This window comes from Gopherus evgoodei, chromosome 11, assembly GCF_007399415.2.
Source record: "Gopherus evgoodei ecotype Sinaloan lineage chromosome 11, rGopEvg1_v1.p, whole genome shotgun sequence".
NCBI lineage: Eukaryota > Metazoa > Chordata > Testudines > Testudinidae > Gopherus > Gopherus evgoodei.
The window spans coordinates 8,656,789-8,676,209 of NC_044332.1; the positions used below are offsets into that span (position 1 = coordinate 8,656,789).

General features: G+C 46.0%; 1 protein-coding gene across 2 annotated transcripts in view; it reads right to left on the bottom strand.

The window, feature by feature from the left end:
• PCNT (pericentrin) overlaps window positions 1–19,421 on the bottom strand; it is a 276,563-nt gene that overhangs the window by 206,518 nt on the left and 50,624 nt on the right. For both annotated transcript variants that reach the window (XM_030581110.1, XM_030581111.1), the window contains 3 exons: window positions 19,001–19,057; window positions 16,451–16,630; window positions 13,890–14,039 (listed from right to left, as the gene is read on the bottom strand). In XM_030581110.1, the coding sequence (XP_030436970.1) occupies window positions 13,890–14,039; window positions 16,451–16,630; window positions 19,001–19,057 (387 nt within the window). The remainder of the gene's footprint in view (window positions 1–13,889; window positions 14,040–16,450; window positions 16,631–19,000; window positions 19,058–19,421) is intronic.

The following is a 19,421-nucleotide window of genomic DNA, read 5'->3' on the forward strand; positions in this document are numbered from 1 at the left end:
CCCACAAAATTTAAATCCAAAGGATTTGGGGCCATTACAGAAAAACTAAATTTCCTCACTAAATATGGAGGATAGGGTGGAACAGGCATGCAAGCAAATCCTTACAATTAACCCATATTTAATTATACTAAAATCTATTTGTAAAACTATGCACAACTCTCAAAAGCTAAGCTAAGACGTGCAGACACTGAACCGCTCAGTCTCAGGCCAGGATGGTGAGAAAGAACAGGAGTGGTGGTTGTTTCCCAACCATCCATTATACCTTGAGTACAGACCACAAGGATAGTCAGGGTACATCCATGGAGCAAAGGGACTCTGCTAGCAAAAAAATTCTCCCGTCCCAGGCGCATGTTCTCCTAGAGCAGAATACACACATGGACAGGCACTCAAAGAACTCATAAGATGTCCTCAGGTAAGTAAATTGTAAGGACAAAGGAGATGAGTCACTTTTAAAGACATTTACAAAAAGTTCTGCTAAAAAATGAGGGGAGGTTTCAGGTTTGCTAATTATCAAAACTGTCAGCATACTAACACCCAAACTTGAATCAAATTATCTGCTTCTGTTTTAAGCACATCCTACACTGGCTTACAGAGCAAGTCCTAACACCAGCTGTAAAATAATGAACTAAGTACTTTGTCACCAGTAATTGCAGCTCCTGCAACATAAACAAAATGTTATTTTTTCAGAATTAAATCTCATCCAAAACAAAATTATATTTCCACTGTGCAAAAAATGTAATCCAATATCCCCTTCAGCTGCGGACAGTACTTCAACCACCATCAACCACTTCTTTCTTTTTCCTTCTCCCTAGCTACACCTCTTTTCCAGGTATTCAATCGCTGCCAGTCTGGTTTCCTAAACACCTGGCAAAAAAACTATATTGTGTACTTTGGCCCATCCAGCAAGCCTTATGGGACCTGCACAGGTAATACATAGGTACTCAAATACTATGGTGACAGACCCATATGAGGCCTGGAATTAATTATTAAAAATAGAGTGAGTGGATTTTTGGAGCCGACACTGTGTTAGCTCCCTGCCTTGCAAATTCCGACCACTTCTCCTATCCCTCTCTCATTCACTCTTAAATACAAATAGCCTTCAGATCAGATAAACAGCTGCTCCCACGGACTCCCTCCCTCCCGCCGTGCTGTTTCTCTCCTCAAGCAAACACTAGCTGTGGACATTCCCTGCTTGCTTCTCCTCGAGCAAACAGTAGCTGTGTTTGTTTTTTAGATAAGCAGCTCCCAGAGCCCCAAGTTCACAACAAAACAAAAAGAGGCATCATAACAAAACAAAGAGTTCTTTAGTTAAAAGCATTATGGGAAAATTCCGGAGGTCAGTTACAGTGTACTAAGATTAATCGCTGTTTACACTGGCACTCCAGCGCTGCAGCACCAGTGCTGTTCTCTTTACTCCTCTGGTCCATGTGGAGTACAACCAGCTCTGTAGCCAGACAGATACAGTGCCATATGTGCCTTGCCAGTGTGGACGGGGGAGTAAGTTGCAGCGCTGTAAAGCCACTACCAGCGCTGCAAATCTCCAGTGTAGCCAAGGCCTAAGAGACATAAGTGTGTGCATATGTCTCACCTCCCTGTTTGCATGGAATGAATAGAGTCATTAAGGGACTGGCTGAAACTGACCCAGATCAACAAGGAGTCCAGAGAAACAATACAAGCTCCAATGATTCACAGATCAACACTCTCAACAGGGAATCTGAGCAGAGACCCAGCTCGGGAACAAAGAACTGAGATGTGTGAGTAAATGGGGGCTCTGAAAGAAACTTGGGATCTCTGACCTGGGTGTATTGGTTTATCACAGGACAATTATGAGTCATCAGTGTGATGCAGCCATGAAAAAGGCGAATGCAGTCCTAGGGTATGGCTACACTTACAGTTGTAGAGCGCTGGGAGTTACAGCTGTCTTAGTACAGCTGTGTAGCGAAAGCGCTGCAGTGTGGCCACATTTGCAGCATTTGCAGCGCTGTTGGGAGTGGTGCATTATGGGCAGCTATCCCAGCGTTCAAGTGGCTGCAACGTGCTTTTCAAAAGAGGGGGGTGATGGGGAGAGTGGGGGAGAGAGAGAGAGAGTGGATTTTTGGAGCTGTCAGCTCCCTGTCTCGCAAGTTCTAAGGACTGGAACATACACATCACCAACCTGCAATCAATTTAAAAGTTTCGAGCCCTTCCCTCACCGCTCTCTTATTCACTAAAGGCAAATTATGCACTCCTAAATAGCCTTCAGATCACATAAGCAGCTGCTCAACACAGACTCCCTCCTCCCCCTCCGCCGTGTGGCTTCTCTACTCAAAAGCAAACAGCTGTGAACCTTCCAAAGCAATTCCCCTGTCTGCCTCCACTCGCTCGAGCAAAAAGCAGCTGTCTTTGTTTTTTAGATAAGCAGCTCCGGGGAGCCCAGATGGAGTTCAGCCACTCTTCCGGTTTATTGTGAACAGGCATTCTGGGATACCTCCTAATACCCTGGAGACCAACAACAGCGCTTTTGATGGACACAGTTGATGAGCCAGCGCTGCAATCGTTACACTCCAAGCAGACCAGGTGTACAGCCAGCGCTGCAGCCAGGGAGTTGCAGCGCTGGATGTGCCTTGTAGGTGTGGACAGTTACTAAGTTGCAGCGCTGTAAACCCACCACCAGCGCTGCAACTCTTCAGTGGAGCCATGGCCCTAGAATGCATCAAACAAAGTATTTCCAGCAGAGATAAGGAGGTGTTAGTACCGTTATACAAGGCACTGGTGAGACCTCTTCTGGAATACTGCATGCAGTTCTGGTCTCCCATCTTTAAGAAAGATGAATTCAAAGTGGAACAGGTGCAAAGAAGGTCTGCTAGGATGATCTGACCAATGGAAAACCTACCTTCTGAGCGCACAGTCAACTTGTGGAACTCCTTGCCTGAGGAGCTTGTGAAGGCTAGGACTATCACAGGGTTTAAAAGAGAAAAGACGGTTACTCACCTTTGTAACTGTTGTTCTTCAAGATGTGTTGCTCATATCCATTCCAATTAGGTGCGCGCGCGCCACGTGCACGTTCGCCAGAAGATTTTTACCCTAGCAACACTTGGCAGGTCAGCTGGGCACCCCCTGGAGCGGCGCCACTATATACCCCTTCCGACCCAACTGCCCCTCAGTTCTTTCTTGCCAGCTACTCCGACAGTGGGGAAGAAGGGCAGGTTTGGAATGGATATGAGCAACACATTTCGAAGAATAACAGTTACAAAAGTGAGTAATCGTCTTTTCTTCTTCGAGTACTTGCTCATATCGATTCCAATTAGGTGATTCCCAAGCCTTACCTAGGCGGTGGGGTCGGAGTGAGATGTTGCAGAATGCAAAACTGCTGAGTCAAAGGCTGCATCATCTCTGGACTGTGGAACCAGAGCATAATGTGAAGCAAAGGTGTGGACAGAAGACCAGGTAGTTGCGCAAAATATCTCCTGGATAGGTACACGAGCCAGGAAGGCGGTAGATGAAGCCTGAGCCCTGGTAGAATGCGCGGTGATGTGGCTTCGGGAAATATGAGCCAAATCATAACAAATGTGGATGCATGCCGTCACCCAAGATGAGATCCTCTGAGAGGAAACAGATAGGCCTTTCATCCGGTCTGCTACCGCGACAAAGAGTTGGGGCGTTTTACGAAAGGGTTTTGTCCGCTCTATATAAAATACGAGCGCTCTACGGACATCCAGGGAATGCAATTGTTGCTCCCGTCGCGTTGAGTGTGGCTTCGGGAAGAAGACCGGAAGAAAGATGTCCTGGTTAACATGAAAGGCCAAAACCACCTTAGGGAGGAATGCTCGGTGTGGCCGCAACTGCACCTTGTCCCTATGGAACACAGCGTACAGCGGATCCACTGTAAGGGTGTCATGACCTAGTCCCAGATTTGAACCTTAGCGTCCAAAATATGAGGGTTAGCATGAAAATCTCCAAGCTTAGTTACCAGCTTGGACCTGGTACGGCTGCCACCACCCAAAAAATTAGAGTGTTTTGGGGCACTCTGGTCCCCACAAAACCTTCCCTGGGGACCCCAAGACCCAAATCCCTTGAGTCTCACAACAAAGGGAAATAATCCTTTTTCCCTTCCCCCCTCCAGGTGCTCCTGGAGAGATACACAGACACAAGCTCTGTGAATCTAAACAGAGGGACTCCCCCCTCCCCGTTTTCCAGTCCTGGAGAACAGAATTACCGAGAGTTAATCTCTCTTTCCCCCCGCACCCAGAGGGAATGCAAAGTCAGGCGAATAAATCTAACACACACAGTTCTCCCTCTGACTTCTTCCTCCCACCAATTCCCTGGTGAGTACAGACTCAATTTCCCTGAAGTTTCCCAGTAAAGAAAAACTCCAACAGGTCTCAAAAAGAAAGCTTTATATAAAAAGAAAGAAAAATACATAAAAATGGTCTCTCTGTATTAAGGTGACAAAATACAGGGTCAATTGCTTAAAAGAATATTGAACAAACAGCCTTATTCAAAAAGAATACAAATCAAAGCACTCCAGCAACTATAGACATGTAAATACCAAAGAAAAGAAATCATATAACTCACTATTTGATCTCTTTGTCCTTACAACTTGGAAACAGAAGATTAGAAAACAGAAATCACTTCTCAAAGCTGAGAGAAAAGCAGGCAGACAGACAAAGACTTAGACACAAACTTCCCTCCACCCAGAGTTGAAAAAAAATCCTGTTTACTGATTGGTCCTCTGGTCAGGTGCTTCAGGTGAAAGAGACATTAACCCTTAGCTATCTGTTTATGACAAAGGGCCCTAAGCTCAGAGACTTGTCTGGCCGATGTAATGGCTATGAGGAAAGCTGTCTTCCAAGATAGGTAGAGTAGCGAGCAGGCTGCTAACGGCTTGAATGGGGAGACATAAGCCTGGTTAAAACCAGGTTGAGGTCCCAGGTCGGGGCTGGGCAGCATACTTGGGGGTATAAGCGCTCCAAGCCCTTGAGGAACCTCGAAACAATAGGGTGTGAGAACACGGAACAGCCATCTTCCCCTGGGTGGAAGGTAGAGATGGCTGCCAAGTGTACCCTCAGTGATGATACTGCTAGGCCCTGCTGTTTGAGAGACCAGAGATAGTCCAAAATAGAGGGAATCGAGACCTCAGTGGGAGTAAGATTATGCGTTTTGCACCAGCAGGAGAAACACTTCCACTTGGCCAAATACGTTGACCGGGTGGAAGGTTTCCTGCTACCCAGGAGAACTTGTCGTACTGATGCATAGCAACGTAAGTCTGACTGGTTTAGCCACGCAGCAGCCATGCCTAGAGGTGAAGGGCCTGCAGGTCTGGGTGGCGAAGCCTGCCATGGTCCTAAGTTATGAGGTCTGGGTGGAGTGGCAAGGTAATTGGGTTGGCTATCGATAGGCGAAGCAACGTGGTGTACCAGTGCTGCCTGGGCCACCCTGGAGCGATCATGATTAGGCGCGCTCTGTCCCTGCGGAGTTTTAGCAGGATCTTGTGAACCAGCGGGAACGGCGGGAAGGCATAAAGCAGCTGGCTCTTCCACGGCATCAGGAAAGCGTCCGAGATCGATCCCAGGGAGAGACCTTGGAAGGAGCAGAACATCTGGCATTTCCTGGTCTCGCGGGAAGTAAAGAGGTCTATGTGGGGAAATCCCCACTTCTGGAAAACAAAATGAATAACATCCGGGCGGATCGACCACTCGTGAGACAGGAAGGACCAGCTGAGTCGATCCGCTAGAGTGTTCCGAACCCCTGGGGAAAGGACACTACGAGGTCTATCAAGTGGGCTATGCAAAAGTCCCAAAGTTGGATGGCCTCTTGACAAAGGGGGGAGGATCGTGTCCCTCCCTGCTTGTTTATGTAGTACATGGCCGTTGTGTTGTCTGTAAACACTGAGACACAAAGGCCTTGTAAATGTTGCTGGAACGCCTGGCATGCCAGGCGGACTGCTCTCAGTTCTCGGACATTTATGTGTAATGCCAGCTCCTGAGATGACCAGAGGCCTTGAATACGAAGGAGTCCGAGGTGAGCACCCCAGCTGAGAGATGACGTGTCCGTCGTCAGGGACATTGAGGGCTGGGGCGGATGGAACGGCAGCCCTGTACACACCAGGGAGGGAGTTAGCCACCAGTCTAGGGAGCCTAGGGTGCTCGAGGGAATGGTGACTATCGTGTCTATTGGGTCCCTGCCCGGGTGGTATACCGAGTTGAGCCAAGCTTGGAGAGGATGGAGGCAGAGTCTGGCATATTTGGTTACGAACATGCAGGCAGCCATTTGCCCCAGGAGACCGAGACAAGTGTGAGCCGAGGTCATCGGGAAATTCTGTAGACCTCGGGTGATTATTGCCATCGCCTGAAACCACAGCTGCAGTAAGCAGGCCCTGGCTAGACTGGAGTCCAGGATAGCTCCTATGAAGTCTAACCTCTGCATGGGAACCAGAGTGGATTTTTCTATATTGATCATCAGGCCTAGACGTGTGAATAGGTCCTTGACGATGCCCACATGCTCGGTGACTTGTGTCTCGGAGGCCCCTCAAATGAGCCAATCGTCCAGATACAGAAAAACGTGTATCTGACATCAGCGGAGACAGGCGGCGACTACGGCCGTACACTTTGTAAATACCCTTGGGGCTGCAGAAAGGCCAAACGGCAGGACCGTAAACTGGAAGTGCTGACGGTTGGCTACGAAGCGGAGGTACCTCCTGTGTGGAGGAAAAATGGCGATGTGAAAGTACATGTCCTTCATATCGAGGGCGGCATACCAGTTTCCAGGATCCAAGGCTGGGATAATGGTCCCCAGGGATACCATGCAGAACTTCAACTTTGTCAAACTGGTTGAGTCCTCGCAGGTCTAGGATAGGTCTGAGACCTCCCTTCGACTTGGGGATTAGGAAATAACGGGAGTAAAACCCCTTGCCCCTTTCGTCCTTTGGTATCTCCTCTATAGCTCCCATGGTGAGGAGCGTCTGCACCTCTTGCAACAGGAATTGCTCGTGAGAGGGGTCCCTGAAGAGGGACGGGGTTGGAAGGTGGGAGGGGGGGTTGAAATAAATTGGAGGTGGTACCCATACTCCACCATGCGTAGGACCCAGCGATCTGAAGTTAACTGGGACCACGCCGGAAGGAAATAAGAGAGACGGTTGGAGAAGGGAGGAGAAGGATCCTGGCCTGTAACTGGTACGCTGCTTTCGGGCGCACCTTCAAAAGTTCGTCTTTGGTCTGGCTGGTGGTTTCGAGGGACCTTGATTTTGGCCCTCTTGGGGTCCTGATTGTCATCTACGACCCCTTCGACCGCACCGCCTGCCAAAGTCCTGTCTTTGTCTAGGTGCAGAGTATGGGTGGTGAGGCTGGGGACAGAAAGGCCTACGTTGGGTCACCAGCGTATGCATGCCAAGAGAGCGCATTATGACTCTGTTATCCTTCAGGCTTTGCAGCCTGGGGTCAGTCTTTTATGAGAAGAGACCTTTTTCATCAAATGGTAAGTCCTGAATGGTATACTGCAGCTCTGGTGGGAGGCTTGAAACCTGAAGCCATGAGATGCACCTCATGGCAACACCTGAGGCCAGAGTCCTGGCTGCTGAGTCGGCTGCATCCAACGAGGCCTGGAAGGAAGTTCTGGCCACCTTTTCCCCTTCCTCTAAGAGGGCAGCAGACTCTTGGCGGGAGTCTTGAGGGAGTAGCTCCGTAAACTTACCTACTGCCGCCCAGGTGTTATAATTATAGCGGCTAAGCAGGGCTTGTTGATTTGCCACCCGGAGCCGTAGGGCACCTGCCGAGTACACTTTGTGGCCAAGTAAGTCCATTCGCCTAGCCTCCTTCGATTTCGGGGCTGGTGCCTGCTGGCCATGGCTTTCTCTCTCATTAACAGACTGGACGACTAGTTAGCAGGGAGAAAGATGGACATACAAGTACTCGTACCCTTTAGAGGGCACCATGTATTTATGCTCGACCCCCCTGGGCCCCAGGAGGGATAGAGGCTGGAGACTGCCACATAGTATCGGCATTGGCCTGGATGGTCTGAATAAACGGTAGGGCCACTCTGGTGGGGGCATCTGCCGACAGAATATCCACTACTGGGTCCTCTACCTCCGGGACCTCCTCCATCTGGAGGTTCATATTGAGTGCTACCCTCCTCAGGAGGTCCTGATGGGCTCTCAGGTCGATTGGAGGAGGGCTCGAGGAGGATGTTCCCGCCACCACCTCATCTGGAGAAGAGGAAGAGGAGATGCCGGAGACTAGCAGGTCCTGTGTGGCCTCTTGCTCTTGGGCAACCTCCTGCTCCAGTGGAACCTGGGAGTCCGGTGGGTGAACTGGGGCTTCCTCTGTAGCAGTCGGAGGAGGATGGCTAACTGTCACCTCTGGCACTCGGTGCTCTGATGAGACAGAGCGGGACGGAACTACTGGTATGCCTTGGGCCTGGGCCTCTTGGAAGACTCTGGTGGGCACATCGGAATCGCGATCCTGTGCATAAGAGCTGTTCGCGTGGGACAACACTGATGCGTGTCTGGATGGCCATGGAGGGGCTGAAAAGCCCTGAGAAGAGTCTCTGTCTCTAGCGGACCTTGCTCTACTCAGCACCGGGGACTGGTACCAGGAGGCATACTGGTACCGGGAACGAGATTGGGACCTGCGACCGGAGTGGTGCTGGGAGGTCGACCGAGATCTTGAGGCTCGACGTCGGAAGCGGCTACGGGAGTCCTGGTGCCTGGAGCGGTGCCGGGAACTGGAGCGGTGTCGAGAGTAGCGGGCCAGCGAACGGGATACTGAACGGTGCCGCGAGTGCAACCGGTACCGAGGAGGAGAACGGTGCTGGGACTGCGAGCGGTGTCAGGAGCAGGAGCACCGACGGGACCTAGAACGTCTGCAGGACCATAATCGTGAAAGGTGCCGCCATGCTGTGCCAACAGAGGATGGTTTTATCAAGGCAGGCTTGCCGATAGACTGTATTACCTGCACCGGCGGTGCCGGGGGTTGAGGCAGCGTCGACTCTGTCATAGCAATCAGATCCCTCGCCGTTGAGAATGTCTCCGGCGTGGATGGAATAGTAAGCTCAACCACGGCTCGCACCAGGGAGCTGACAGGCACCGGACTCGATGGCCCTTGTGGGACCGGAATCGACGATGCTAACGTCGTCGGTGCCGCGGCAGGTGTCAGTGCCGGGCGATCCGACTTAGACAAGCTCTCTGGCTGCGGTGCAGGTGGCACGGAAGCAGCAGGAATCTTAGGCTCTCTCGACCTCGGGGAGAGGGAGCAGTGCTGAGTTGACTCTGGTGCCGGCGATGGCCGGTGCCAAGAGGCCTTGGCAGTACCAGCGCAGTCCGGTGCCGAGGAGGCGCTTCTGCCTGCCGATTGACCAGCGGTCGGTGCCAAAGGCGGAGGGGTAAGAGCCGCCTCCATGAGGAGCTGTTTTAGCCAAAAGTCCTGCTCCTTTTTTGTTCTCGGCTTAAAAGCCTTGCAAATGCGACACTTTTCTGCCAAGTGAGATTCCCTGAGGCACTTAAGACAGGAGTCGTGTTGATCTCCTGTCGGCATCGGCTTGTGACAGGCCGAGCATGGTTTGAAACCTGGCGAACCGGGCATGGGCCCCGGCACTGGGTGCAAGGAAGGGGCTAATCCCTGAACCCCTCTTAACTATAACACTAACTATGAATGATAAAAATTAACTATAACTATATAACTTTGAACTATATACACAAAAATAAAATAGAGAACTACGAGTAGCTAGGGAGGTGGAGGTCAGTAAAACCGCATTCCACTGCTCCAACGACTGATATGGGCGGTAAGAAGGAACTGAGGGGTGGTTGGGTCGGCAGAGGTATATATCCGACGCCATAGCGGTGCCACTCCAGGGGGCGCCCAGCCGACCCACCGAGTGTTGCTAAGGTAAAAAACTTCCGGCGAACGTGCACGGGGCGCACGCACACTTAATTGGAATCGATATGAGCAAGCACTCAAAGAACTAGATAAATTCATGGAGGTTAAGTCCATTCATGGTTATTAGCCAGGAATGGTGTCCCTAGACCCCGTTTGTCAGACGGTTGAGATGGATGGCAGGAGAGAGATCCCTTGGTCATTACCTGTTAGGTTCAATCCCTCTGGGGCCCCTGGCATTGGCCACTATCGGTAGACTGGATACTGGGCTCAATGGACCTTTGGTCTGACCCAGTATGGCCATTCTTATGTTCTTAAGACCTCTCATCCATGTCTCGTGGCCTTACTCAACATAGCCGAAGCAGAAAATCAACTCTTGCAGTAGCCAGCAGTTGCGATTACGTTGCGGCTTGCAGGGAAGTGCATTGAGGAGTGTTTCTTTTATAAAAAAATTAACCTTGCACCAGAAACAATGTATGCACTGTCAATGCTACCTGTGCTTTGTATTCTTTGCAGCTGAAACCTGGTCTGCCGGTGCTTCCTCCACCCCAGGACAGAGACTTTCCCAGATTAGAAGGCAGAAAAAGACGTCTTAGGAGGACATAATTAATTAATGCGCAATTCTGAGAGTGACAAGACAGGAGCTCAGTGCATGTCCAACAACCTGCACAAGGACAGGGAAGACTGTAGACCAGGAGTTGGCAACCTTACAGAAGTGCTGTGCCAAGTCTTCATTTATTCACTCTGATCTAAGGTTTCACATAACAGTAATAATTATAACGTTTTTAGAAGGTCTTTTTCTATAAGTCTATAATATATAACTAAACTATTGTTGTATGTAAAGTAAATAAGGTTTTTAAAATGTTTAAGAAGCTTCATTTAAAATTAAATTAAAATGCAGAGCCCCCAGACGGGTGGCCAGGACCTGGGCAGCGTGAGTGCCGCTGAAAATCAGCTCGCGTGCCGCCTTCGGCACCCGTACCATAGGTTGTCTACCCCTGCTGTAGACCATGCAGGGAACAAGAGAGTGCCTTGCAGGAAGAGATATATAACTAAATTATGAGGGAGCAATCAGACATGTTGAGGCATCTAGCTGAGGTTCATGAAAGGCAGCTGGATGCTAGAGTCCCTATGCTGAACCTGATGCCATTATTGCCACATTCCACATCCTCCTCTCCCAAATGTCCTGAGGCTTGGGGGGAGTTCAGTGTCTCTTGCACTCAACTCCAGGGGAGGGTACAAGGTCCATCAGGCGGCCATTCCCATACCTTTGATTATTATTGCAGTGCAACTGTAAGCAAGCTGTCCTTGTTTCTCCCCCCATCTAGTGTTATCAGCCCTTTTGCCCCAGGTTATCTTACTTTTCTTTGCTGTGTCTGTGTGTTTGCGAGTATAAAAAAACTTAACGGATTGAGGAGAAAAGGCTCTTTATTCATTCAGCACACTATGCTTAGTGGAGGCGGAGTTTACAGGGGAGAAAATAGAATGAGGGGGACAGCTTAGTAAGGAACACCACAGATAAGTGTCACATTACTGTGGATCACTGCTGAAATTGGTTTTCAAAGCGTCACGGAGATGCAGAGCCCCGAGGTGTGCTCTCCTTATTGCCCTGGTGTCTGGCTGTTCAAAATTGGCTGCCAGGCGATCTGCCTCAACCCCCTACCCTGCTGGAAACTTTTCTCCCTTTGTTTCAGCGATATTCTGGAGCACATAGCAGGCAGCAACAACAATGCGGATACTGCTTTCAGTAAGATCTAACCTATTAAGCAAACAATGCCAGCAGCCTTTTAAACATGCAAATGCACATTCCACCACCATTCTGCACTTGCTCAGCCTATGGTTGAACCAGTCCTTACTGCTGTCCAGGCTGCCTGTGTACAGCTTCATAAGCCATGGGAGCAAGGGGTAGGCTGGGTCTCCCAGGGTCGATTGGCATTTCAGCATCACCAATGGTTGTTTTGCAGTCTGGAAAGAAAGTCCCTGCTTACAGCTTTCTGAACAGACCAGAGTTCCTAAAGATGAGCACATCATGCACCTTTCCCGACCATCCCACGTTGATGTCGGTGAAATGGCCCCTGTGATCCACCAGTGCTTGCAACACCATTGAGAAGTACCCCTTCAGTTTATGTTCTCTTTGGCAAGGTGGTCTAGGGCCAAGATAGGGATATGCGTTCCATCCGCAGTTAGGGAACCCCATCGTGGCAAAGCCATCCACTATGTCCTGTGCGTTGCCCAGAGACACTACCCTTCTTACCAGAAGTCTATTGATTGCCCTGCAAACTTGGATCACAACAGACCCCATGGTAGAGTTACCGACTCCAAACTGATTCCCCACTGACCAGTAGCAGCCTGGCATTGCAAGTTTCCACAGTTATCACTACTCACTTCTCAACTGTCAAAGCAGCTCCCATTTTAGTACTGCTGCACTTAAGGACTGGGGAAAGCTCTTCACATAGTTCCATGAAAGTAGCCTTGCGCATTCAGAAGTTCTGCAGCCACTGCTCATCATTCCATAGCTTCATAACGATGCGGTCCCACCAGTCAATGCTTGTTTCCCAGGCCCAGAACGGATGCTCCACCCTGTCAAGGTGATGCATGACTGTCATCAGCAACTGAAAATTCCTCCACTCCATGGTTTCCAGCAGGGCTGCTTGCACAGCATCACATTGTTCTGCACAGTGGCTCCTGTTTCAACTGAGTAAATACTGCAGGATGAGGCGCGAGGTGTTTGTAATGCTCACAACAAAGTACAGCTGAGAGGGGTCCATGCTTGCCATGCTATGGAGTCTGCGCAGGTAACCCAGGCTTAGGAAAAGAGGAACGAAAAAGGTTTGGCTTCTTTGCCGTTGATTTCAGGGAGGTAGGGAGGTAAGCGCATCATGGGAGGCTAACACCAAGCTCCTATAACCATTTGCGCAAATACGTTTCGGTCCCATAAGGCATTGCAAGACCAAGCCAAAATTCCACTTGCCTACATGCACTGTAAGATAGCTACCCACAGTGCAGCGCTCTGTGCGTCAATGCAACCCCTGCTAGTGAGGACGCACTCCACCAACATGAGCATAGCGGGGACACGCAAGATCGACTTGCTTAAATCAGAGACTCGATGTCAACTTACATAAAATTGACTTAACTTTGTAGTGCAGTCATGCCCTGAGTCTGTTCAATTGCTCTGCACTAACCAGAATGGATTATGCTTTAACCTTGATTTTTCTGTGCTAATCTATGAACTTCCAATGCTGTGTTCCAGTTGACTGATAAACCCTACTGTTTTGAAAATGCTGCTTGAGTGTCACTGTAAATACTGGGTGAAGTGCATTAGTCCCTGATGAGCGTACAAGTCTCTATTAGGAGTGTATCTCAGTTGGACTCACTGAAGAGAATTCACAATGTGAAGCATGAATGCTGAAGTCCAGAGGTTCAGCCTGAGCAGGCAGCAGTGAGGCTGCGTGGCCGACTCGGAAGGAAGAGTGAGATCTGTAAGGGATCAGGCACAATGAAGGGATTTGTCCAAGAGACTATTTAAAAACTAGACATTGCACCAATCCTCTGAATCAGTAACACCCTGGCATAGAGTTTTATAGTATTTTTCATTTATAGAGCTCAAACTGCTTTCTTCAAGAAGCTGGGTAAAAGTTCCCCCCACTTTAACAAGGGAAAAACTCGAGGCATGAAAATGTGAAGTGACTTCCTGAAGGTTTCACCTCAAGTCAATGGCAGAGCCATGAAAGCACCCAAAGTTTCTGCCTCTCAGTCCAGTTCCCCAGCAAGTGGAGCGTGCTTCCTCTGCACTGCAATAAACTGCACTACAATAAATAATAAATAAATAATAAATAAATAATAAATAAATAAATAAATAAATCAAGCCATTAATTCAGGTTTAGTTTAGTAAGCCTGAAAGTCACATTTAAACCACATGTTACTGAGAAGAAAGGGGAAGAAAAGATTTATATAATTTGCCGAGATCAAGAATTACTAACTTCTTTCCCAGTTAATGTTCTGATCCTCATTTTCTGGTAACATTTTTAAAAAGCCAGCACACACCTCATGTAACTGAAGCTGTAAACCATGGATCTGATCAGCTAGGAGTGAGGCCTCTTCCTGAATGTCATCTCGATTTTGCCTTGCCTGCTGCAGGTTACTTGTCAGCTGAGCTATTATCTCATTCCGTTCCTGGACAGCCGTCTCCAGCTCCTATATGAAACATTAATGTATCTTTGAAACCAGACTTTTTCAGCAGTTTAGACACATCAACCTTCATTAAAAAGAAAGAACTGGCTCTTTGCACTGTACTTAAGGCATCAGTAAAACTTGCTCCACAGGAGTGGTCATCTTTCTGTGAAAAGTGCAAAGAAAAAAAAGTTTACCTTCCACTGATCTCAAAAGGTAAAGGAAGCCAATTTAGAACATTGTTTTTAGCAAGTGCAAACATTTTAATAGGTAAAGGGTGAAACAAAAAGTGTAGAATTTCTACAGTAAGAAACTGAATCCTCGGTGCCCACATTATGTAAAAAACAGGTTGTACTGATCTAGGATGACTGGAGCAGAGATGTTCGCCTCTTCTCATCCAAGTGATAAAAAGCTAATGATCTGGGGTATGTTAATCCTATTCCATATTCATCTCATTAGCTTCTTTAAAGTATTTCTCATGACAGGAAAGTTCTTGGTTTCCTACTCCTAAAAGCAAAAAGTAAGTCTGCAGCTACGGAGGAAGCAGGAAGACACTTCAAGCATGTGGGGTGCAGTTCACCTTTGTGTGGAAGTCCTAGAAACCAGGAGCTTATAAAGTGAAAACACAAACTCTCCCCCCGTCCCACACACTTTTACCCCATTTATCACCACTACCAGCAGCTCTGCAAAAGAAAAAAAATATACAGAGTACATGTTAAAACTCACTTTAAATGAGCACAGAAGAATGATCTCCATTTACAAAAAAAAGGAAGAGATGCTCCATATTATTTGAGCCTTCACCCAGAAACACGGCAGGCAAACAAACTGTCCCGGCCTGCCAGGGGCTTTCCCTGAACAAGCAATGGCCCTAGTTTGAGAACCACTGATCTACACAACATTTGACAGAGACAATGGAGTTTTCATTACACCTGGTTTTGAAATTTGTACAACAGAAGGTAATAAAGTACTGTTACATTTGATTCTTGTTTGTAAACACAATGTAGAAAATTTAGATGATCACGTAAGAGAGTCCCTTTTCTTCACAATGCAATTCCAATTTTCTAAACTCTAGTTAACTGACCTCATTAAATTTGGCTTACAGTGACTGAAGCTTCATTCCTTTGTAGCTCCCAAAGCTTTGCTTCCACAGAGCACTAGTATTCAATTCTGAAAAGTTCTTACACTCAAGAGCTCTCCATGACTGAAGCTTTGCGGTGACCCTAAATTATTTGAACTCCTAAAAAGGTTTCAGGAAACCAAAACAATAATATTTTAAACCTGCCCAATCCAAAAGAACAAGGGATTTATTTCAGTATCAGATATGTTAACTATTGATTGTTAAAAGGAAGGATTATATTCTGGAAGTTTTGTTGACTTCCTTTAATTTTAAGTGTGTGTTTTTCAGACAGGAATCTCATATTGTATCCTCTTGCTAATTGGATAATCAATAAGCCTCAAATTTATGAAGGTCTCAGGACACCTGAAAACTTAAAAATGAAAGCTTTGCAAAACTGGTTTTGTTTTGATATAAGAGGGGTCTGTCTTTTTCTTATAGTTTGGCAACTTTTTATAGCTTGCCATGCCAATAAAAGCTCAGTGAATGTCTCTATTATTATTATATGTACTGCAGTAACACCTAGGAGCCCAGGCATGGACCAAGACCCCAATTTTGAATAGATAACATTTTCAGATCAGTTTACACAGATTATAGTTTTACTAATAGTTGCCTCTCTCAATGACATTTCATAGCATAGCATATTTGTTGCTGCTCTGTAATAATTTATGAATATTATATATTCTATTTGTCTGATTGTTGTAAGAATATTTACTGTACACCTATACTTAGTTAATTCAATAGCAGGATTGTCAGCAAAAGCACCCAAGAAGGGTTGATCCTGATACACACTTCTCTGCAATCACTTCATGAGAATCAGGAGTCATTCACTTTGATGCTCTGCCTCCTGACCCCCTTGAGGAATTCAAAATGGTTTTGTGCAGCTGTTCCAAGCATGCAAGCTGAGAAAACAAATAAATCTGGCTGGATTTGAAGCCCATCCCTCAAAAGACAGAAAAGAGAAAATGAGAAAGTGAACTCAGATTCCACAGTTGGAGTCACTGTATCCACTGCTAAATCATAAGAATCCAGACAGACCAGTTGAGCAAGCATGACCGATAAACTGAGTTGCTGGCTGCAGTGTCTTGTGAAAGAATTTCAAGATTCCATCCCAGAATAGGTGAAGTCATGAGACCCCACACATGTGATGTTGCACTCAGAGACACCAGAGAAGGGGTCAGAGGTGCAGCTAGTCCTGTAACCGGGACACATACTACTTTGCTGTGGTATTTAATGAAGTTACACTGTTACTCATAACTCTGTTGATAACATCTTCAGTAAATACCCTTAAATTCAAGTTATCTGATTTTATTAATAGTACCTGAAGATGTGTAGCCCCACTATGCTGGGCAAGTTGTTCCAGTAAGTCATCCACCTCTGCAGTGAGTTTTTCAGTTGCTTCCTGTTTGTCCAGAAGTCTCTTTTCCAGTTCCATAATTCTAGTCCGACACATCTGGACATCAAGCTGATCGTATTCCTTAATAGAACACAGAACATCTTTCTTCAAAAAAGAAAAGGAATGGTATTTACTTAATAGTGTGACACTGTTACTTTAAATTTATAGCAAAACTAGATTCCTATCTTTATAAGCACATAGTACCTTACACCTCTACCTTTGGACCTCATTTCATATAATATACTGACATTTTAAACAGCAACATTTTTATTTTGAAAATTTACAAATAAGTATTTGAGTAAAAGAGAAAACACTTTGAAAGGTCATGATGTATTAAATTTAATGGACCAAATTAACTCTTAAGAAGAACAGAGTGATTACATGGCCCCATTTGATGCTACAGTCACATTCTACCACAACCTGAGGTTTAAATTTGATTTCCAGCAGCAAATTTTAAAAATGAACTGCAACTCTATAACCAAATATAAAGTTATTACATTTGATTATATTGAATTTTCCTCACCACCCCCCACAAGAAGAATTCAGGAATATTTTGTTAAATTAATTGTTAACAAGCACAGATAGAGTCAATCAGCTGCAAACAAATAACTCATGTTTAATGTACAGAAAAATAATAAATGCCTAATGTTCAATTATTGTTTGCAGTGCACCACAAAACCAAAGAGGATGTCTGAGATACATCAACCTAAACTCCCTCAAATTTTCATCACAACTTCAATCACCAGCACCCATCCATCAACATTTCTCTGGAACACTCCCATGCCAGCATCAATTTCCTGGAAACAACAATCAGCTTCAACAATGGAACCCTACAGACAAAAAACCCACAGATCATCACACTTAGCTTCACAGATTTAGTAATCACCCAAAATGCACCAAGAAATCTGTTATCTACAGCCAGATGCTCAGATGCCACAGAATATGCTCTGAGGAGAAAATCCAGGTTACACACCTTCACACACTTGAAATCATCTTCACCAAAGAAGGACACTCCACCAGAGAAGTAGATCACATCATGGAATGGGCCACCCAAATACCATGAGTAAACCTACTTCAATACAGGAAAAAAGCCATCCAACCACACACCCCTAGTTGTCGTCTAGCACCCCACACTGGAACCTACACCAGGTATCATTAAACAACCCACACTGGAACCTATATGGGGTATCCTTAAACAATTACAACCCACACTCAATGGGGACCACATCCTGAAAGAAATCCACCTTTTCTGACCTTAAAAACTCCTCCCCCCTCATCACCAAGCTCATCATAAGAAGCAAGCTCCCCACAGACTAGGGCACTCAACTCAACTGCCAGGATAGATGCAAAACCTGCAGATGCTTCTCCACAGCTACGATAATTAATACCCACCCCCTGCAACACACCTTTCAAGATCCATGGGCCCTACACATGCCTATCACAAAATGTGGTGTAACTCATCCGCTACACAAAATACCCCAACAACTAAAACAGACAATCACTACACTCTCAAATGAACTCACACAGAAAAATGAAAAGACAAAAACACACCATATCACTCACAGGTGAACACTTTCCACAAAACAATAATTCCATGGCTGACCTCTCAATCCTTGTCAAAGAAAATCTGCACACCACCTTCAAAAGATGAGCCTTGGAACTTAAATTTACAACTCTGCTAGATACCAAAAATCATGGACTTAATAAAGACTCTGGATTTATGGCGCATTACAACAATCTGTAACCTACTAACCCTCCATTGTCCTACTACTGGAGAGGCATTAACGGCCCATTTCACCGAGAATGGTCTCTTACAACATGTTAACTCTTTATCTGTTCTACACTTGTAGTTAGCTGTGACACTCTGAGTACCTTTCCCAGGCCTGAAGTGTTCTGTCCAAGCTTGAAAAGCTTATCTCTTTCACCAACAGAAGTTGGTCCAATAAAAGATATTACCTCACCAACCTTATCGCTTTAATTTTCTACTAGCCATTCAAAAACGTTTCCAGTCATCTGCAAGCTGTTTGTTGTAGAGTAGGAATTCTGCTATATTCAAGTCCTTAGAAAGCCCTTAGAATAATGAAGCTGGATCATTGAATTCTCAGGCAAGAGAAGGGTTTCTGCATATTGCTTCACTTCAAAGAGAAATATTTATATTCTTAAGGTGTTATTTTTCTAAATTAAGAGTTTGATACCCTTATCTAGTAAAAATGTTTATCCAGTTTCCCATGAGCAAGCTCTGTAAGTTCCAGAGAATTACTGGTTCCAATTGTCAGCTTGATTTGTTAACTATACAATGCAACTGCTTACAGAATCTACACTACAAGAACACTAGTATGATTGAATTATTTTAATCATAGCAAAACAAATGTTTAATGAGTATTTTATTTATAGCACTTTAATAATCTTGTAGCCATAATGCTCCTCTCTCATGAGCACACCAGAGCATACAAAGAACATTTGTTCAACACTTACTTCAGAAGCACGATCATCCACCAAGTTTGGGTTAGAATTAGAAAGGTCAACATCAGCCTAACAAGAAAAAAAAATAGTATCACAAAGTCAGTCATGTATGTTTTTAAAATATTTTAAAAAAAGGTTCTGAAGAGCCGTCATGAATCTGCTCATTAAATATGAAAGCCGAAAAGTCAGACAAATTAGCAGGTTCTCAAACCTATTTAACTTAATAAATTCTCCACTGCTGAGCAGCCAGTTAGACAATGATTACATTCATATACCGCAGTAAAAGTTAACAGGTTCAGATGCAAACACATATGATGAAACAGTGTGGAGGTTTTAAATTCTATTGTGAATTCAAGCTCAAAAATATGTTAAAACTAATGACTGAGACACAAGACTTTACTTTCTCCCATCATGGCTTGCAAATTTACCAATA